The 21614-nt window shown below is 42.7% G+C and overlaps 1 protein-coding gene across 2 annotated transcripts in view; it reads right to left on the bottom strand.

Annotated features, from left to right (window-relative positions):
* The window catches only part of SV2C (synaptic vesicle glycoprotein 2C), a 155593-nt gene that overhangs the window by 27375 nt on the left and 106604 nt on the right, over positions 1 to 21614 (bottom strand). For both annotated transcript variants that reach the window (XM_070412209.1, XM_070412210.1), the window contains exons 5-6: positions 2431 to 2564; positions 1867 to 1956 (exon numbers count right to left, since the gene is read on the bottom strand). In XM_070412209.1, the coding sequence (XP_070268310.1) occupies positions 1867 to 1956; positions 2431 to 2564 (224 nt within the window). The remainder of the gene's footprint in view (positions 1 to 1866; positions 1957 to 2430; positions 2565 to 21614) is intronic.

The following is a 21614-nucleotide window of genomic DNA, read 5'->3' as shown; positions in this document are numbered from 1 at the left end:
ATTTGTGTAAACTATTTGGAGTCCATTCCAAGTGGGAGGAATACTATCTGCAAACATCAAGAGGTGTGATTTAAAAAAAAAAAAACTGTATTAGCCTGGCCAGTGTGGGTCAGTGGTTGAGCACGACCTATGAATCAGGAGTCACAGTTCGATTCCTGGTCAGGGCACATGTCTGGGTTGCGGACTCAATCCCCAGTAGGAGGCATGCTGAAGGCAGCCAATCAATGATTCTCTCTCAGCACTGATGTTTCTATCTCTCCCTCTCCCTTCCTCTCTGAAATCAATAAAAAATGTATATATTTTAAAAAATACTGTATTAGACAACTATAAAGAGTTTGGCAGTCCTGAAGAATAGTCCAAGAACAAAGGGCAATGAGTAATGAGGGATGAACCAAATCATTGGCAGTGAGGGTGCAAAGTAAGGAATAATGATGAATGATATTTAGGATGGAAAGTAATAGGACAGAGTGATTTTTTTTAAATACAATGAAGGTAAAGGAAAGAAGGAAATAGAATAGTTTTCAGGGCTCCAGTTTGGGTGGTGCCGGTGGTACTTGCTGATAGAATTTAGGACAAGGAAGAGGCTTGGAGACTCTTAAGGTAGAAAGTTAAGATTTAGAAATTCAGATCTTAAAGGGCCTATAGCTCGTAGACTCATGGCCACAAAGCCCTTCAGCATGCATATCTGGAGCTCAGGAGATTTGTCCATTAGGCAATAGAGATGCAGAAGTAGATGAGAACAGCTAAGGAGAGTGTCTAGACTTAAAGGAAAAATTAGCTGAAATTAGCCCTGTAAAACAGTATTTAAGGTATGGGCATAGGAAAAAGAGCTTAAGCAGGAGACATGGAAGGAATCCATGCATATTCACTGTGTGGTAGATACTAGTATAACAAGGAAAAAGGCAGATGTGTCATGGTAGAATCATGTCATGATTTTGAAAGTCACATATAAATGATTTTGAGATTATCCGTTCTTTTGGATCATTTCCACATTATTCTCATTTTACATAATAATATTATCATGAATGGTCATGGCTGGACTTGGCAACTCCAATTACTGGAAGAAAAGCAGGTAAGCAGGACAATGAATCCCTACAAAGACACTTTCTCAGGAGTCTTTGGTAAAGGGTTTACCCTCATCTGGCTGAAAGGATTGAGTGATACCCAGTGTCTAGCTAATGTCTTGAGAATCCTCCAGCTTCATGTTGCTTTAATTTAAAAACAGCCTTCGTCTATTGTGTGTCTCCTCAAAAGAATGGCCTACTCAAAGCTTCCAGGCCCTCCATTACTGACCTTACTTTCTCCATTACACTGCATAAAAATTTTGCTAATGAAGAATCTATGGTAATTTGGACAGATGACACACTGAAATCTATCTTTACATTACGAAAATATATTTCCTAAATAAAAATAAAATAAGTTAGACGCGAGGGGATTGTTTAATTAGGGACCATTTCACATTTTAAGAACTATAATTCATATCATTTATGACACCGAAGATCTTACTTTTGTCCCACTTCTGTCTTACTTTATGTATTAAACCCATTTTAGACAAAACATTTTTCATCAAACTATATGCTGCATATATAAAAAGATTTAAAAACCATGTTCCTTCTAAAGAATTCTGTGCACCCAATTTTAGTTAATTTAGACTGGTTTCCCCATTGAGAATAAACTTTGTAACAAGAGAATCAAAGAACGTTCATGCAGAGGGAACAGCACATACAGCAGCAGTGTGGCAGGCTTAGGTAAAAGGGGCAAGTATGAGGAAGGGAAGGTACAGCGAGAGAGGAATTTACAATCCGGCCTTTTCAGAAACAGTTTCCCACCCCTGGCATAGATGATTCTCTGAGGAGCAGTACTCACCGTGAAGACCTTCTCGGGCTGACCCCGTGCCCTCATGTTTGTGTCATGAATTAACTTCAGAATCATCCAGGCTTCATCATGTTTTCCAACCTAGCAAATGTGAGTAGACAGTGAAGTGCTAGAGGTGAAACACACTCCCTGGTTTTCCAATAACCATCTTCAATTGCCAAATCAAATTTGGTGTCATTGTGAAAATGCATTTAGGTGTGTCCCATTGGAACATACTGACTACTTGGATATCCCTGAATACCTTAGCAGTTCAATGGATGTTCCTATAACTAGAAATAGCGCCTTTGGATGGTAGAATTTCATTTATAGAACAATAGCCATGTTCTCTTCATTGAGCAAAGAGTAAATTGCTTAAGGAGGAACATGAGTGCTTTCTGGTCACGAGGCAGCTTGTTCACATGCTGGGTGTTGGAAGCATGTCCCCATCACACCAAACCCTCCACATAAGGAAGGAAAAAATACCTCCCAAAGAGGCAGACATGCTGTTCTAGAATTAACAAGCTACTGTCTCCAACGTATGTGGCTTCCTTGAGTATCAGTAATAACAAATGTTACCTCCAACAAGAAGCGGGGGCTTTCAGGCATGAATGTGAGGGCCACCACTGAGCAGACACAGGGGAGGGCGCAGACAATCACGAACACACGCCAACTGTGAAACTGGTAGGCCGACCCCATGCTGAAGCTCCATCCTGGAAAAGGAGGAGGGGAGAGTGAGGGAGAGGGCCCCTCAGACCGCCTGCTGGGAAACGGGGACTCCACAGTCACTGTGGTGTCTACACCTCAAGTTCATTAGTCAGACCTTTGGACCCACAGAAGAATGAGCTCACCTGGGCTGACCAGTTCAATACCACCAACCTCATTACCACCAACAGCACCACCCATGGCAACACGACTGCCAATAGCAGTGCTGAAAAGAAAGATGCTTGGAACCAAAGGGGTCAGGGCCCAAGTATGTTTACGAACAACCAAATTTTGAAGGCCAACAAAAATTAACTTGGGATAATATTTTCCCCAATAGACTACTCCGCTGGGTATCTTCTGTTTGCTTCTGCAGATCACTCTCCACTTTCCACCAAGCTGTGTGCCAGGAAACGGATGTCTATGGACTGCATCAACTGGCTCCCATGCCCTCCTCTTCCATTTGGGTTTGAATAGAGGAAGGAGAACAGGGAGTGGGAGTGGGGCTCAGGACATTTATTTCCCTTGCTTCCCTTCTCTCATCTCCCTGGCTGGGTGGAGGTTTGACCCTGGGTATGCACATCTGTGGAACCTTCTGTAGCCACACCTCTTGTCAGGTTCTGGCAACCCCTCCCTCCTCTTGCCCTGTGAGACACAGGTGGGTAGAGGATGCCCTTCCGCTACCAGCTCCCAGGTGTTTATTACTCCTTCTTGGTTTCTCTTTACCGTTCCCACATCACTCTTTTCAAATGGCCCCTATGAGAGCATCATCACTGCCTGCCAGCACCCTGACCAGTGCAATTATTAAGAATTGCCAGTTGCGGTATCTCTTTCCACATGCACATGTCATCCAATAGATCAAGAGAATTTTAAATTCCCAAACAGCATTTTTATTATAATAGGAACAAGCTTAATGGGATACAAATAGAAATCTCTTAGTGGACTAAAAGAAAGACAGTCTTATATTTAAATGAATATAAAATGGTTGAAAGCAAAATTCAAACATGATTCTAAATGAGAAATAATGAGGCATATCAAATCCAATTGAAAAAAGAGGAAATCTATAGAGGCATAGATGAATTATGGGAGGCAAAAATTTAATTTTGGGCAATGCTTGGTATTATAAGGCTTTTTGTGTGAACAAAGTCATAGTCTACACCACACCCCAGGAAAGCAGTATAATTAATCGCTGTTTACATAGGAGCCAGCGAGATTCTGGAGGTGATGTAACTTCCTCAAGGCCACAAAGCTGAAGTTACATATCAGAAGCTTCCCCACCAGGATTTGAGGCAGAATCTTACAGCACACATGGCCTCCTTTCTCTGCACACTTGCTCTTCAAACACAGAATCTGCTGACAAGTGATGTAAACCTACTCTATCAATCTTAGATTAATCAACATTTTCTGGGAATTCAATACATGAGAATGATGTGAATTGCTAAATTAACTACATAATAAACTTTAGGAAGGGAAATCTATTCTCAATGTTTTATGCAGCAGAAGTTCAAGTCTCCAATATCTAAAAGGCAGAAGAAATTCTATGATGAAACAGAAAACATACCTTGTTCAAATTTGATCTGAGAGGTTCATAGAATTTCTTTGTAAAAAGCTCCTAATGCTATTATTTTACATGTTAGATGAAAAATAAAAGCCTTAGATGGCTGATTGAGGCAAAATGCAGGGTTTTAATTTCAGGCTACAGCCCAGTACACGGAGAAAGAGCAAAGACAAGTAAGGGAAAGGTGTCTGGTGCCTCTGCTAAAATAAATTAGCTTTGAAGATGCAGTTTAATAAACAAAAATGGGAGGGTTTTGGTTTGTTTTTTTTAAATGAAGTTATTTAACTAAGGAGAAAGTCCCACCAATAAATAGCAGAAAACTCCTTGTGGTAGACAGAACAATGCTCCCTCTCTGGCAAAGATTCCTCACCCTCATCCTCTAAACCAGTGATGGCGAACCTATGACACGCGTGTCAGAGGTGACACCCGAACTCATTTTTTTGGTTGATTTTTCTTTGTTAAATGGCATTTAAATATATAAAATAAATATCAAAAATATAAGTCTTTGTTTTACTAGGGTTGCAAATATCAAAAAATTTCTATATGTGACACGGCACCAAAGTTAAGTTAGAGTTTTTCAAAATGCTGACACGCCGAGCTCAAAAGGTTCGCCATCACTGCTCTAAACCTTCCATGGCAAAGGGATTTTGCAGGCTTGATTAAGTGTAGGATCTTGAGATAAAGTGATTACCCCATATTATATGGCTAGGCCCAACATAAGTACCAGAGTCCTTAGGAGGGAAAGAGAGAGGCAGGATAGTCAGAGTGAGAGCAGGAGATGTAATAAGGGAAGCTGAGGTCAGACAGGGGTGAGATTTGAGGGTGCTACAGCACTGGCTTTGAAGCTGGAGGACATGGCCACAAGCCAAGGAATGTAGGAGACTTGTAGAAGCTGGGAAAGGCAAGGACACATATTCTCCCCTCAAGCCTCCAGAAGCCCTGTCAACCCATTTAATCCTCTGACCTCCAGAATGGTAAGGTAATAAATTGTTGTTTAAAACCAATCAATTTGTGGTGATTTGTCACAGCAGCAATAGGAAAGCAACACACCTCTCTCTGTAGGTATAGATCTATCACTAACCTGGTTGATATAAGTTAACTTGAAATTTTATTCTCTATAAAACCTCAGGCCCTTTGATTTTGCTCGGACTTCTCCAGATGCCTCACTAGGACTTCAGGCTCCGTCCCGATAGTATTAGAAATATTGCCCTTCGCTCTTCCTGCTCCCAAACATCACATCCGTGGGTGGAGAGACAGTTTGCAGCGCGATTCCAGGTCAGCGGTTTTCAGTCCACATAGGAAACTGGACCACAAATAGGATCTAAACCTAGAAGAGAACCAGTTGGTCCGGAGTCCACTCTCCTCAGTTTGGGATGTAGTTTCTTCAGGTGGAGACTCCTGTTTGCTGGCTGAAGGTTAGCCCACCCGCCTCTGTGCAGATCGCTCTCTACTTCTTTAGCTGTGAAGTCTGTCTCCTGGCCCCTTGCTGGGGGCCGTGTGTACGCAGGTGTATGTGTGCTCACAGACATGCAATGTGGTGGTTTCGCTCTGTATAAAGGGTGTATCATCCACCCATTTCTTCCCAGAGCTCCAGCATCCTATTTATATCTGCACAAAGATGCCTAAGGGCATTTCGGTTACTGTGTCCACAATGGAACTTGGGATTTCTTACTCCACTACCAAACAAAATTCTTGTTTCTCTCCTAATCTTCCCTATTTCAGCACATGATACATCCAGACATTCGTGCCCCAAACCAAGACTTCATCCTTGATTCCTCTTTATTCTCTCTCACTACCCTCAATGTCCAAGCTCTCAGCCAGTTCCAGTTCCAAGATATATCTCAAAGTTAGCCTGTCTCCCAATTTCCACGGCACAGCAGAGCTTCCTGCTGGCAACACTCTGCCCCTGACCTTCAGCAGGAGCCTAACTCTCCTTTTCCTGCCTCCCTGGTCTTCCAGAGCCCACCCTCCTGACAGCAGCCAGACTCATCCTTTTAAAGTGTCAACAAGAGCACTTCACTCTGCTGCTTGAAAGCCTCCAACAGCTCCTAAAAGGTTTGGAATCAATCCACCAGCCTTACTGTGGCCTCTATGGCTGACAAAAGCTGACTCTTACCTATGCATCTGAGCTCATCTCCTACTGGTCCCCTCACTCAGCCTGGGCCAGTTCCATTGACCCACTGTCAGCTATTTGAACATAACAAAGCTTAATTCCATCCTAGTGGCTTTGCCATAGCTCCCTGGAAGCCTAGCATGCACTTAAAAGGTTGTTTGTTGTATTTTACCCCGTCTTTCTCTGAGATTTGAAGTGGGAGGGTTTTTCAGTGTATCTTGTCCTTGATGTAGTCCCCTCAGGGTCTCTCCTTTTGATATTTTCCCAGCCTGGATGTCTTCACACATGGATGCCCTTTTCACACCTTCCAGGTCTCAGTTTAAGGTTATCTTCTGAGAGAGGCCCAAACCCTCAATCCTACTCTCTATCACTAATGCCTCTTTTATTGTCTCCCAAGCAGTTACCCCTGCTAAAGCTGTCATATTCATTGAATTAGTTACACCTTTGCTATCTGTTCCTCTACCCACCATGAGAGCAGCTACTCTGCTTTGGTTACTCAGCAATGTATCCCCAGTGCCTACAGAAGTCCTGGTCCACAGCAAATGTTCTTCAAATGTTTGTTCAATGGATATGCTCACACTGAGCATGTGTGTACATGAACATCTGCAAAATCACTGCAGGCTACTAACACAGTAGGTACTCAAGTATCCCTTTGACTCATTTTCTTTCTGAATTCACGCTAAACAGCAAAATAACCTCGATTAACTTTTTCACATTAAATTAGTAACGTATATGCAGTAAAATTATTATTATTACTTTTTGTTATACAGTTCTATGTGTTTGGTAAATGCAGAGTCATGTAACCATCATCATAATTGGGACAGAGACCAGTTCCATCACCACAAAACAGTCCTTCCTGCCTCCCTTTTGGAGTCAACCTGTCCTCTATTCCTAAGCCCTGGCACCCCCTGGTCTGTTCTCTGTCCCTATAGTTTTGCCTTAACTAGAATGTCATATACATGGAATCATACTGTCTGCAGTTTTTAAGTCTGGATTATTCGCATAATGCACTCATGCAGATTGTGGCAAGTGTCAACAGTGTGTTCCTTTACACGAATGAGAGTATTCCATTGTGTGGGTATGTCAGTTTACTTACCTGCTCAGCAGCTGGAGGACATTCGGGTTGTTTGCAGTTTTAGGTGAGTCTAAATAAATCCGTTATCAGCATTTCAGACAGGTGTTTGTGGCCCCCAAAGTTTTCCTATTCTCTTGGGTTAATTCCTCGGTGTGGGTCATTTGAGTCAGATGATAAGTATATGTTTTACTTTCTAAGAAACTGCCAAACTATTTTCCATTTCCACCAGTAGTATATGAGAGGTCTAGCTGCTTTATATTCTTCTCACCACCTTTTTGTAAGTTTTATTTTTTAAAAAGTTTGGCCACCCTAATAGGTGTGTAGTGGCATCGCATCACAGTTTTAATTTGCACTTCCCTAATGCCTAGTGATATCTTGATGTACTTTTTGTTCATTCATTCAGACTTTTATTGAGTGTTTATATGTGTCAGTCATAATGCTGTAATGTGGTGGCTAATAAGACTTACCCCTGCCCTCTAGGATTAGACTCCTTGGAAGAGGCATAGTTGTTAATAGATATGATAAGTGGTATTACCCATGCTAGAACATGAAGAAAGTGTGCTGGCAATACAGAAGAGGTGGAAGTATCTCTCTCAAGAACCACAGCCAAATTTCTTTTTTGATTTCAGTTCATGAACAAAAAGAGCAAATTCTTAAGTTTCTTTCTCCTTCCATCACCATTTATACCCCCTCTACCCTCTTCTACCTCCTCCTAGCTATCTTCCCGCCTGGTAATCACCATGCTGTTGCCTGTGTCTATGAGTTTTTTGTTTGTTCATTTGTTTGTTTTTTGCTTAATCCCTTTTACGTATCTAACATCTAAGTTAGAGATAAAATTCAAGTAAGTACTTAAGAAGTAGATGAGACCAGCCAGGATGGATTGTGCCATACCAGATCCCCAATTCTTTCCACCTGTTTTATAACCCAGTGATTCAGAGAGAGAGGGTGGGGGGAGCCCTAGAGTGGTCAGAGGGAGTCCAACCCTGCTCTGCTTTTAGGACGTGCCCTGGAGTATGTGCTTGTGTCAGAGACGGATGGATGATATCCTGTGGCCTGAATGAAGGATGGACACAGTGAGGGTATTGAGAAATGGCCTAGCATATACTTTGTAATGTATACTTTGTAATGTAAGGATATGTAAATAAGCATATCCTTATCTGAATTAAAAATGAATAAAAGAATGAAGGGATGAAACACTGACCACTGTAGCTATGAAGCTGTGACTGCTTGGGACCCCTCCCCAGCTCCATTGCAAGACGGCTTAAATCTGAATTTAAGAGTGACAGAAAACATAAACCACAAACATCAGGGAGAGGGGAGACGTCAACATGAAGTGAAGAACCGAGTGTAAAAGCAAGCCACCTGTAACTGGGAAAGCAGGTTGTTGCTCTAGGACACTCATCTGCATTTAGTAAAATGAGCCTTTTATATGTTAGCACCATGCCTTGTCTTGAAAAAAAGATTTTTTGCGTGGATGGTGGTTCTAATTGTCCTTTGGACTTTGTTACAAATACCCATTAAAATGTCATACTGAGGGTTTATCTAAACATAATGTCAACTCCATGCAAGGAAGGACCTCAATTAGGGTGTTCTGGAAAGTAGTTACTGCACAGCGATAATCAGTGTGGTGCTAATAAGAGCGCTGTGAGTCTTGCATAATGATCCAGGCCATTCACAACCTCAGGCTGATGTGCTCTGAATGCAGAAACCAGCTGCCTCCCCAGCTGCCTGACTGTCTGCACTCTCTCGAGGTGCAGAGGCAGGAGTATGTGATGCTTGCAGGAGAATGCTGGCTCCCGGTTCTGTCCCTGATGCGCTGGTAAAATAGCGCCCACTTCACTGATCTATACATATTTGGTTGCCAGTTCCATGATATCATCCATGACAACCGTTGGCAAGAAGACAGACTTTAGGTGCAAGACACAGATCCAATGATCTAAAACATGAATATAATATTAATTAACATTAATAAAAATACATATTAAATGTGAAATCAGTTTCAATAGTTAAGAAATAAATAACCTATTTATTTGTTGGTGATCTTTAAAATATATATATTATTGATTTCTGAGAGGAAGGGAGAGGGAGAGAGAGAGAGAAACATAAATGAAGTAGAGAATCACCGATCAGCTGCCTCCTGTACACCCCCTACTGGGGATCAAGCCTACAACCCAGGCATGTGGCCTGGAATCAAACCCAGGACCCTTCAGGCCACAGGTCAATGTCCTATCCATTGAACCAAACCAGCTAGGGCTGTTGGTGGTCTTTATCATAAGACACAAAGCTAATTAAAATTCTCTTTGGAAAAGTGGCTCAAAATCCATTTTTTCAATAAGCTTAGGAAGGGAACCATGATTAGATGAATTTCTGACTGTATTCTCACAGAAATAAAATTTTATCCCCTTAACATGTCACTGATTTAAAATATGAATACTATCTAATCAGCATGAAACATTAATCCTTGACAGGAAACTCAGGTTGTCATTCATCTAGTATCGTCTGTGACTCCAGAAGTCTTAACGAGATGCAGCTGGAAAGTCCCTGTAGCTGATATCAGCAGAGATTTTTGCCTCATTCTCATTTGTTTAAAAAATAAAAAAAAAGTTTGTGTGAGGGAAATACTGTAGTTAAACACACTATGGTCCAGCCATGCAACAGAATACCACGTAACTATTGGCAAAGAATGAGGTAGATCTCTGAATTGATATAGAAACTGTCCAAGTTACATTACTCAGTGAAAACAACTCCTTTCAAAACAGGATAGTAGTAGTGATTGCATTTTTTAAAATATATTTTTATTGATTTCAGAGAGGAAGGGAGAGGGAGAGAGAGATATAAACATCAATGATAAGAGAGAATCATTGATTGGCTGCCTCCTGCATGCTCCCCACTGGGGATCAAGCCCACAATCTGAGCACCTGCCACCAACCGGAATCAAACCCGGGACCCCTTAGTCTGCAAGCCTACGCTCTAATCACTAAGCCAAACCAGCCAGGGCGATTGCATTTTTATATACACATAAAACATATCGCCCTGACAGGTTTGGCTTAGTGGATAGAGCGTCGGCCTGCGGACTCAAGGGTCCCGGGTTTGATTCCGGTCAAAGGCATGTACCTTGGTTGCGGGCACATCCCCAGTGGGGAGTGTGCAGGAGGCAGCTGATCGATATTTCTCTCTTACTGATGTTTCTAACTCTCTATCCCTCTCCCTTCCTCTCTGTAAAAAATCAATAAAATATATTAAAAAAACAAACAAACAAAAAAACAACAACATATCATTATATCTAGAAAACAAGTGGGAGGAAAATACACTAAACCAGTGGTCAACAAACTGCGGCTCGAGAGCCACATGCGGCTCTTTGGCCCCTTGAGTGTGGCCACGAAGTTTCAATCGCACTGTACATGCACGCCCGCACGTGGTATTTTGTGGAAGAGCCACACTCAAGGGGCCGCAGTTTGCCGACCACTGCACTAAACTATTTGAAATGGTTACTTGGGGTAGGGAGTGGGGACCAGCAGGGCTTTCACTTTTGGCGTGATTTCTTTACTTTTTGAGTTTTGTGACCTTGTCTTACTTTCACTCAAAATGGGGGAAATCTCTTCAAAGAATTGCAAGCCTTTGGTTTTCTGAAATACAAGGTCTGATGGGGAAAGGGAGGGGATAAGGAAACTGGAATGGTAATTGTGACACTCTTCACATCCACACAATTTTCGAAACCAAACTACTGTTAGTAATTCTGATTGTGACGAATGTAAACACTGACACCACAGTGCTCACTTAGAGATAGCAATGAGAAAGTGGCAGAGTCTACCCTGGTATCTCTCTGGGTGGGAAAGAAAAATTTCACAGGCCTTTCATTTTAAACCTGTAACTCCAGTCACATTCTAATGTTGGATTCTTGGGGCAGAGGCCAGTTGCATCTTGAGCCAAAACCATGTAAGCACTATTGCTAACAGTGAGACACAAAGCAATCACACACGATTCAAAAAAAACAAAAAACAAAAAACTGGTAGGGATCTGCCTACAGCACAGAATCACGCCTTCAAGAAATGAGAGCCAATTCAACTGGAATTACACAGCCCAGGGAACAGGTCTAAGGTTAAATTCCAATCAACTGCAGTAGTCATCTGTCTCCGGGAGAAAGCCCAAGCAACAAGCCAACCTTTCCAGCTAGTTTCTCTGTTTCTGAGCTCGGGTCCTACCATTCGGAATGCACACAGTGAGTGGTCAACGGAAGAAGGAAGTCACACTATACGTCTGGCTGCGGAGTTTGGCTTGTGGCCTTACCCAGGCTTCCAAAGAAACTCATTTCCTGGTGGCTTCTGAAACTCAGAAACTCATGGGCTTATTTTTTAGGGTTTTTTTTTTTTTTTTCTGGATTATCTGGATTGCTCTAAGTATGAAAAGAGCAAATGAGAGGAACTTTCGAGAAAGAATTCTTTTTAAAAAATATATATTTTATTGATTTTTTACAGAGAGGAAGGGAGAGGGATAGAGAGTTAGAAACATCAGTGAGAGAGAAACATCGATCAGCTGCCTCCTGCACACCCCCCACTGGGGATGTGCCCACAACCAAGGTACATGCCCTTGACTGGAATCGAACCTGGGACCCTTCGGTCCGCAGGCCGACGCTCTATCTACTGAGCCAAACCAGTCAGGGCTAGAAAGAATTCTTTATGCAGCAGTAAAACTCACTCAAGCATGATGCCGCTCAAACTCCACTGAGAAAAATGATGAGTCTAAGTGTTTGAAAAAATGATAGCATAAAATGTGTGTGTGCGTCTGTTTTAAACAAGGGTCCTTTAGAATTTTCTTTTGTAGATAAACAATAATATAGTATTAATAACATGATAATGTAGCTCAGTCAAAACTTCATCAAAGATTTTTATACAAACATATCCTACAATAGCCTATAGGACAGTCCAATTTTGACCATATACAAATGAAACTTATAAATGTAAAGGCAGCTCATCACTCTATCAATACACTTTGTGTACATTCATATTTATTATCTGATAGCATAAGGGCATGCATTAACTTTCCTTTGCTATTTTACTAACATAAATAATAATTTAAGATGAACTGTGTATGTCTGCAGATTTATATTAATATATAAACTCTTATATAAGCTGATGTCAATTGATAAAAATAATAAACAAACCAATTACGTTCATTTTGTGAACAGGTATAGTCTTAGGACACTGAAAACCAACAAAAGTAAAGATTGAGAATTCTTCTATTAGGTAGAGCGTTAGACTAATAGCCTCTAAAGCTCATTCTAAGTTCTTGTGTCTGGAGCAGATGAGGCAACAAATCTCTCTTGAACCCTGGTAAGAAGTGGAACACTTCCAAAATTTAACAATACAGAACAAACTTGTAAACTGCAGTTAGTTCTGACATAAGTGCATAAAGGTTGCTAGAGGACTTGTAGCAAGATAAATGACACTTACTCTGTGTATTAACAACTCAGTCAATCTGCTTTCAAAGTAGGTGTCCTGAAAATACTTTTCCCCCTAAACCAGTGATGGTGAACCTATGACACGTGAACTCATTTTTTTGGTTGATTTTTCTTTGTTAAATGGCATTTAAGTATATAAAATAAAGATCAAAAATATAAATCTTTGTTTTACTATGGTTGCAAAGATCAAAAAATTTCTATATGTGACACGGCACCAGAGTTAAGTTAGGGTTTTTCAAAATGCTGATATGCAGCGCTCAAAAGGTTCGCCATCACTGCCCTAAACAGTGTTCCATACAACATCATGGTCTCTATTCTAATCCAGGTCAAGATTTCATTTTGTTCTTTGTACATGGCCTCAGCAAGATCTTGCTCACGATCAACAAAAGCTCTGTCCATTCCCAGAAGACTTTTAATGATACGACACAAAAATGCCAATGGAATTCATTCTTAGGGAAAGAGTTTTTCCTGGGTGAGGGGCTGTAATATTTCCAGTGTTATGACAACAGAGGTCAGCCCGAGTGCTCTTTATTGCTAACACCAAAGGTCACGCTCGTACATCTCTGCTAACTGTTGACCTCTCTACCTGCTCCTTTTTTTCTAGCTTCATTTTTTGCCTTGTAGCCTCTGATCCAGAACAAATCAGTTAACACTTGACAAGTAAAACAGCTGCCTAGGCCATGATGCAGGCCCAAAATGACCCTAAAAGTTTGTCATTTATGCCAAAGAAATTCCATTCTAATGGGCTGGGAAATGCATGCAACCACAATGTCCTGGGAGCTCTGGCTTCCAGGCTTTGTGCCTCAAGGAAGGGACATCACACCCTCATTCCAAGCACAGTGGGCGGAAATACAGCTCTGGAGTGGTCCACTCTATTAGCCCCAGAGCCAGATACTGCTCCCTTGTATGCAATTGAACCACCAAGAGAACAGCCTTCAGAACATCTCCAGTTCCTGAGGTTCACTGTCATCAGATGCTGCCCAAAGCCCCCAACCCAAGTGGAGACACTCAGCCTTCCTCACAGCCTCCCAGATCAGAAATGTGGGAGTCAGCCTCTACTCCCCTTTCCTATGGCCAGTGGGTCACTGAGAAATGCAATTGTATTTTCTGTATTTTTCCCAGACCTGTTCCTTCCTCTCCATCCTTGCTTTAGTTGACGCCCTTGCCATCCCTCGTGCACGTCCACTGAGAAAAATGACGGGTCTGAGTGTTTGAAAAAATGATAGTATAAAATGTGTGTGCATCTCATTTTAAAGAAAGGTCCTTTGGAATTTTCTCTTGTAGATAGACAATAATATAGTATTAATATTATGACAATGTAGCAGGGGTCTGCATGGTTGTGCCGACGGCTGGAATACTAAAGCATGCATGTCATGGTTATTGCCCTGAGGCCTGGGGCCTTGGAACCACCATCTAGCAATGAAAGGGGTAGCACCTGGCCCATTGGGGGCCTTGGGGGGCCAGGTTCCAGCATGTTGGCTTTCCTCTCTTCTGACTGGCCAGGCCTTATCTCTATATATAAAAGCCTAATATGCTAATTGTCCATTCCACCATTCAACCGTTTGCTATGATGTGCACTGACTACCAGGGGGCAGACGCTCTGACCAGTAGGTTAACTTGCTGCTGGGGTCTGGCCAGTGGGAACTGGGCGAGATAGGCCAGACACGCCCTGGAGCCCTCCCATGGTTCCTCCCCGGCCCTGGTCCCTCCCTGGCCCTGATCGTGCACCGGTGGGGTCCCTCGGCCTGGCCTGCACCCTCTCGCAATCTGGAACCCCTTGGGAGATGTCGGAGAGCTGGTTTTGGCCCGATCCCCGTAGGCCAGGGCCTCTAGTTGTTAAATAATTTTAATACCACCCCTCTTTAATAGAGCTCCCGGCTTCCAATCTGCCTTTCTAGTCTATGTTCCACATACATTCAAGAGATCTTTCTGTAATAAAAAATCACATCACATCACTAACCAGCCTAAAACCTTTCCGTGGTCTGCACTGGCCCTTCAGGATAGAGTCCAGACTCTTTAGTGTGGCCACCAGGCTCTCCAAGATCTGGTTCCTGCCTCTCTCTCCAGCCCCATTCCCCACAAATCCCTCCTCCCAACCTGTGCTACCTGGTGTGTAATAGCTTTGCATCTTGACCACTCCCCACCCTTGTCAACTCCTAGATTCAGTCTTCTACCCACCAAGTACAGAGGAACATCCTCTTTAACTATTCTGGACACACTAAGCGGTATTCACTCTCCCCATGAGCTATTTTGGTATCCTGTGAATTCCCACAGCCCTTAGCATGGTGCCTGACACAGAGGAAAACCACACAAGAGACTGATTATCCGCAAGTCTGTTCCTTCAGGGCAGGGGTCATGTCTTGTCATCTTTAGTAAAAAAAACCAAAACTGGCAAAGAGTAGTCGCTCAACAGATGCTTACTTAATTAATAAATAACCCATTCGTGGATTCCTTTAAAACCAGCGAGTCTGCCTAGTACATTAAAGTTTTATGTTTTTGGAAATATATCTCTGTTATATTACCTAATTTCCAAATATATGGGGATTTTGGGTTTGGTTTTGTAACAGAATTTCAGTTTCATTTCCTTGTGAAAAAATGCACATGCTTGGTAGTTTTTTGAAATATATTGGAACTTGCTTTACAGCACAGTGTGTGTGTGTGATCCATTTTTGTTTTTTTTTTCTGCCTTGAGGTATGACTGACAAATAAAAATTGTGTTTTCTTAAGGTGTACAATGTGACGATTTGATATATGTATACCTTGTGAAATGATTGCCATAATCAAGTTAATTCACACATATGCCCTTCACATTTTTTAATGGTGTGGCAGGAACACTTAAGATCTAGTCTCTTAGCAAACTTCAAGTATACATCACAGAATTATCAGTATACTCACCACGACACCTATAGAACTACAGTCACACTAGATCCCCAGAATGTAATCATCTTATAACTGAAAGTTTGGCCAACATCTCCCCATTTCCCCAGCTTCTAATGTTATGTCTCACAGGCAGCCAGATGGGAAAGCAGGCTCCCTGAGAGCAATGATGTATTTTCTCATGGACAAACTTAATGCTTCCTCCCATGAATTAGACTTCCTTTTGGAAAAATAAAACTCTCAAGAGTTAATAAGCTGGTATGTAACCCATAGGGGCACTTCTAACATCTTTAAAGCATGTTTCATTTCAGAATGTCTGAAGATAAAACGTAGGAGCCCAAATCAGTTCAATTGTTGGCAGAAACCTAATTCACGTTTGTCCATCCCTGATTTATGACCCTGCAGGAGACATACAAATGCTATTTCTCCTCACCCGCCCCCCATTCCCTGTTGTTGCGAAATGTCAGGCATCCACCCAGAGTTAAATTTCACCTTTGCTCTCTGGAAAGGCTGACAGTTTGGGTCATCAATCTTGGCCCAGAAAGACGTTCCTCACAGCTACCAACTGTGGACATGATTGGTCCTGGTGCATCCCAGGGCTATGGCGCCAGAAAAATCAAACCCAGAGTGCCTGAGTCTGGACGATGCGGCAGTTTTTCATCCCATGTCACCTTCTCTGGCTGCTACGCGGGAGAAAGGAGCGAGTAACTCAGGGAGGCCACAGGGACAGAGCACCAGGGAGCCAGCAGACTGCAGCTCCTGCAGAGGCAGCTGCAAACCCAGCTTTGACTAGAATGCCAGTTCCCAGCCTTACAGATTCACATGCAGGCCCCCTTTCCCCTCATGACAGCACACCCACTCAGAAGGCAGTTTTGGAAAAGATAGGAAGCTTTGAGCATCGACTGTAGCCTCCAGGAAGGACAAGGATGGAGTGGATTCAAGGTCTGCGGCAGATTTCCAGAACACAGGTAGCACCTCCCCCGTGGGCCAGGTACCTCACACACATCACCTTGTTTAATACATCAACAGTCCTGTTGCCCAGTTCCCATCCCCCCCGCCCCCCCAGGGGGGCCAGATAAAGTACAGGCCACCAGTTAAATCTGATTTTTAAAAATTAGTATGTCTCATATTTGGGTCATACCTACACTAAAAAAATAATTTGTTGTTTATCTGAAATTCACACTGTGTTTTCACTTGCTAAATCTGGTAGTCACACCCAGGAGACATTTGGCAATGTCTGGAGCCGGCTTTGATTGTGGTGAGCTTAGGGGAGGAGGGTTACTACTGGCATCTAGTGGGCAGTGGCCAGGGATGCGGCTAAATGTCTGACAATGCACGGGCCAGCTCCCCCACTCCCAAAGAATTATCCAGCCCAGGTGATTAACAGTGCCCCGATGAGAGCTCCTGCTATAAGTTAGTCACTGTGCCTACGTCACGAGTTCTCACAGTTAACAGAGCTAATGCATCAGGACACTTCGAAGCTTGTGTTCAAACAGAGGTTTGGAAACAGACTTTCAGAAGACCTTAGATTTCATTCCTGCATGAATGTATCTTTTGTTAGTTTTTGTTGGTATCAGCTCTTTTGATTATTTTTTTTTTTTGCTGTAAAACTGGTCTAATAGCGTTGTCATTTTTCTCCTTACATACTTTTAAATGCACCCTGAAAAACAGGTGAAGGTGGCGCACCACAAGAACAGCAAAGAAATGTTTTCCTCCTGGGGCCTTGGTAGAATGTAGCATTCTCCATCTAATGCTTTCTGACAGCACCCACAGCTGATAAGTGGTTATTACCACGAGAAAGGTAATAACCATGTATTTCCTAAAATATTTTTGCATTCGTATTTCACAAGGGTGGGGAAGTTTGCTCTTAAAATTCCCTGCTAATCTTCAGGAATGGGGAAGCAGTGTCCTTGGTAACAATACCTGGCTTCAAGCACATGTATCTGAAAGGCTACTCCAACGAAGCTATGGCAGGTCAGCGGGAGGGACCACACTGGGGCCCATGGGCCCGCATTTAGAACTCTGGGACGCAGGTGTTCTCTCGGGCTCACCTCAGCTCTTGCCTCCTGAAGTCCTCCTCTCTGTTCCATCCCCACCTATCATGGTGCCCCTGCCCTCTCTCAGCACTCACACCCACCATCCGGAACACCTCACCTCTTCTCCCCTCCTGCACGGTCACTCCTCGGACCCCCTCGTTAATTATCCAGTCTCCGGGAGGATGGCTCAATAAAACCATATCAACAGAGAAATGCTTTATTACAGCCTCCACATTTCCTTCCTCCTCCCACCTTTTCCAGAATTTGCCATTAGTTATTCCCCTTCGGTCTACCTGCTGAATGCATCCATCTGGAGTACAAGGCCCTTTGTAACCTGGCCCCATCCTGCTTCTCCTCAAGTATCTGGCTTATTTCACTTAGCTTAATACCATCTAGATTCATCGATGTTATATCATATGTCAGAATTGCATTCCTTTTTAAGGCTGAATAATATATATATACATATTACATTTGTTTATCCTTTTATCTGATGGATACCTTTTGGCTATTGCTAAAACTATGAACACTGGGATACAAATATTTCATTAATTCCTTACTTTGAATTCTTTGGGGTAGATACCTAGAAGTCGAGTTGCTGGATCATATGGTAATTCTGTGTTTAACTTTCGGAGGAACCACCATACTGATTTACCATTTTGACCCAGTTTCCTTGTCTGTATGATGAGGCTGCTGTAAGGATTAATGTGAAAGGATTATAACCAGTGCTGGGAAGCGCTGAGGTCGCTTCTGCTGTGCCAGACATGGGTCCTGCCAACGTCACTCACAGGCCTGGCCCCTCTGACCAGTAACTAAATTCCCTTTCTCCTACCTTGACCTCCATTAACTTCGAATGATTCCTTCATTTTTAGTTCACTTTCGGTTCCCTCTCACTGGCGTTCATACTAAAAAAGGAGGAGCAAAATCTGAGGGACTAGAAACGGCACTATCTCCCATGGGCCCTCTCTTTTTCCACTGGGCCGCTGGGCCAGGCTGGTCTCTGTGGCTCTCTCTTTGTCCTCAGTATCCTTCTATCCCAGGTGGCTCCTCCTGCTCTAAGCAGTGAGAGTCCTCATGGGCACACGCCCACCAGCCTTTCAGATATGCTTAGATAATGCACGCTCAGCCCGCCTCGCAGACACTGTTAAATGCCATTTTGTAGATTGAAATAATGGAGATTTAAAAAATTAGCCTTAATATTGAATTACCATTGTTCAGTATTATTAGTCTTCAGAGAAATGCAAATTAAAGCCATAATAAGATGCCGTTCCACACCCACCTAGTGTTAGCAGGGAAGGGGGGCAACTGGAACTCTCACGCATTACTGGTGGGAGTGTAAAATGGTCCAACTGTAGAGAACGGGCAGTTTCTTATAAAGTTAAACATACATCTACCCTATGACCCAGGAATCCTTCTCCTGGGTACTTACCCCCCCAAAAAAAATAAAAACATGAGCAGAGCTGAGGCTGCTCAAAACACTTTATAAGACTGATCAGAAAGCAGCCTTTTAAAAAATTAAAATTAAGCCCTCTCTTCTCTCAAACTTTCCCCCCACCAAAACCAAACAAAAACAAAAACAACAAAAAGTCCTGGAAGCAAGCCACATGTCCATCTGCAGAAGAATGGAGGAGCACGTTGTGGTGTGTCTATAAACGGGATACCATTTTAATAAAAAGGAATGAATCACTGATACATGCAACAACGTGTGTGAATTAATAAAACCAAGAGAAGCCAGAAGGGTCCATACTTTCTATGAATCTCAAGAAGGACAGAACTAATATTTGATGATAGAAATCAGAACAGTAGTTGCCCCTGGGGTTGGGGGCAGAGAGACTAAAAATGGGCATGAGGGAATTTTGGGGGGAGATGGAAATGTTCTATTATCTTGATTTGGGTGGTGGTTACACGGGTGTATACAATTGTCAAAACCCATTGACTATCCATTTATGATTCTTGCATCTTTTTCTATGTAAACGAAAATCTCAATTTTAAAACAAGTGGTCAGATGACAACAGCAGCAGCAAGACTACATTACCGGCAATACACCAATGCTCTAGGCACCAGACTAAGATACTTAATACCCTGGTGTGATTTGGAAGTGTTCAAATTCTATTGCTTTGGGCTTTGCACTATTTCAACTGATTGCATCTGAACAGAAAACATTCTTTTTGCTCTTCACACCCGAGATGACCAAGGGTCAGGCAGGGCTCGGGTTCCATCCTGCAGCTCCTTCCACCCCTGACCAAGCTCTCCTGGACTAGGGTAACTCCTGAAGAGGGCGCTCCCAGTCCCAGGCACTTAGGAAGCTCAGGCCACTCTTCTCTGCCAAAGGAAGATTTGCTGAGGCTGCCGACCTTCCGACCAGCACCATGCTGCCTAGAGTGGACTTCAGTCGTCATCTTTATGAATCAAACACAAACTAGGGTGTCCCAAAATTCACGCAAGAAGTAATTTTGATAGAAAACACAGGTTTATAATTAAAAATTGTAAATTGTAAATTTTTTATTGATTCATAAAGTATACAGTATAGGGTTATGTATGGAATAGCACATCGGGTAAATGGCTTCCACGGCTTTGCTGGCACATATGCAAAGCCGTGGTCTTCATTGGTCTTCATTGTCCCTGCTCCTGGGCCATAATTGGTACTTGGTAATGCTTATCAAATTGAAGGGATTGAAATAAAAGGGCAACAGATATTAGAATCTGATTCAATAAACCAATTAAAATTAGGCTTTTATTTTTTGTTGTTGTTGTTGTTGTTAATGCTCACGTAAAATTCAAATCTTGCGTGAATTTTGGGACACCCTATACATCCTGCTGACCACCACCCAGTCCACAAAAGGGTTAGGCAGCAGAGTTACCGTTAAGGGTTCAAGACACAAAACAGGTAGTTCTGACTTTGTGATCTCAATGAGTACTTTACCACCATTTATCTCACGACCAAACTCCTTCTCTCTCTCTATCTCTCTCTCTCTCTCTCTCACCACTTGAGCTATAGAGAACATTTAGCTCCAGAGGCACTGATAATTGAGATTAATAAGTAACATTGCTTGTTAATTAATACGATTAAGCAAGGAAAGCCAGAAATTTCTTTGCTTAATTCAGCGGCTCTGAAAGTTTGGTGCACATAGAACCCTTGAGCTATGAAGTCTGACAACGGGCCTGGGTAATAAAAACGAAGGGGGGGCTTCAATGTAACACTAGGTTCAGAAAAATTACAACAAGAACAAAGGTTTTCAGAATCTACAAGTCATTTCCATTTGGCAGGAGCAGGTAGAAGTTCATGTGCAATTGTGGAGGATCCCGTCTGATGACAGGAAAAACGTGTTGGTCATGTCTGTTTTATAAGTGCCTTCACTTTTGAGAGCAGAGTGATATGAAAAAATAAGTATAGTGACATTTTAATGGGGAAGTAGATTAAAAAGAGATTTTGGAGTGGGTGGGATTCTGGCCAGGAAATGAATTTCTGCGGACACTGCTCTCCTTCAGAACCCCATTTGCACAAAGGGAAACCAAAGTGAGTTTTAAAAAATACCTCATGAGGCCCCCCAGCCCCCGACTGAATTTCCAGAGAGGACAGGAGGGGCTTCTGACAGAAAATTAGATCTGACAGGGATCACAAAGCTAAAATGCATGGTCTCCTTCATTTTAGTGCCCCGACAAGTGGTGAGCTGTGATTAACCCTAACCGACACTGGGGGGCACCCTGGGTCCATAAGATACACAAAGATGAGGCGCGTTCAAAGCCTCTGCAGGGACTTTAATTTGCAAGTCTGAGGGGAAGCCTGGAGCAATTCAGACCGGTGCCCATCCTCTGGAGTCCTCATTCACTCACATGCTAGGTCCGTTGGCCACACTCTTCAGTTCAGACTGCAAGGCACCCACCTGGGGATAAATACCCTGCAGGACCTGGAAAGCCGGGGAACTTGCCACCTGCCTTTACCTGCC

The sequence above is a fragment of the Myotis yumanensis genome, unplaced genomic scaffold, assembly GCF_028538775.1.
Source record: "Myotis yumanensis isolate MYYU_CA2020_CCGP unplaced genomic scaffold, mMyoYum1.0.hap1 SCAF_4, whole genome shotgun sequence".
In the NCBI taxonomy this organism is placed as follows: Eukaryota; Metazoa; Chordata; class Mammalia; order Chiroptera; family Vespertilionidae; genus Myotis; species Myotis yumanensis.
Note: the sequence above shows the minus strand (reverse complement) of the source record. Positions and strands in the feature narration are given on the sequence as shown.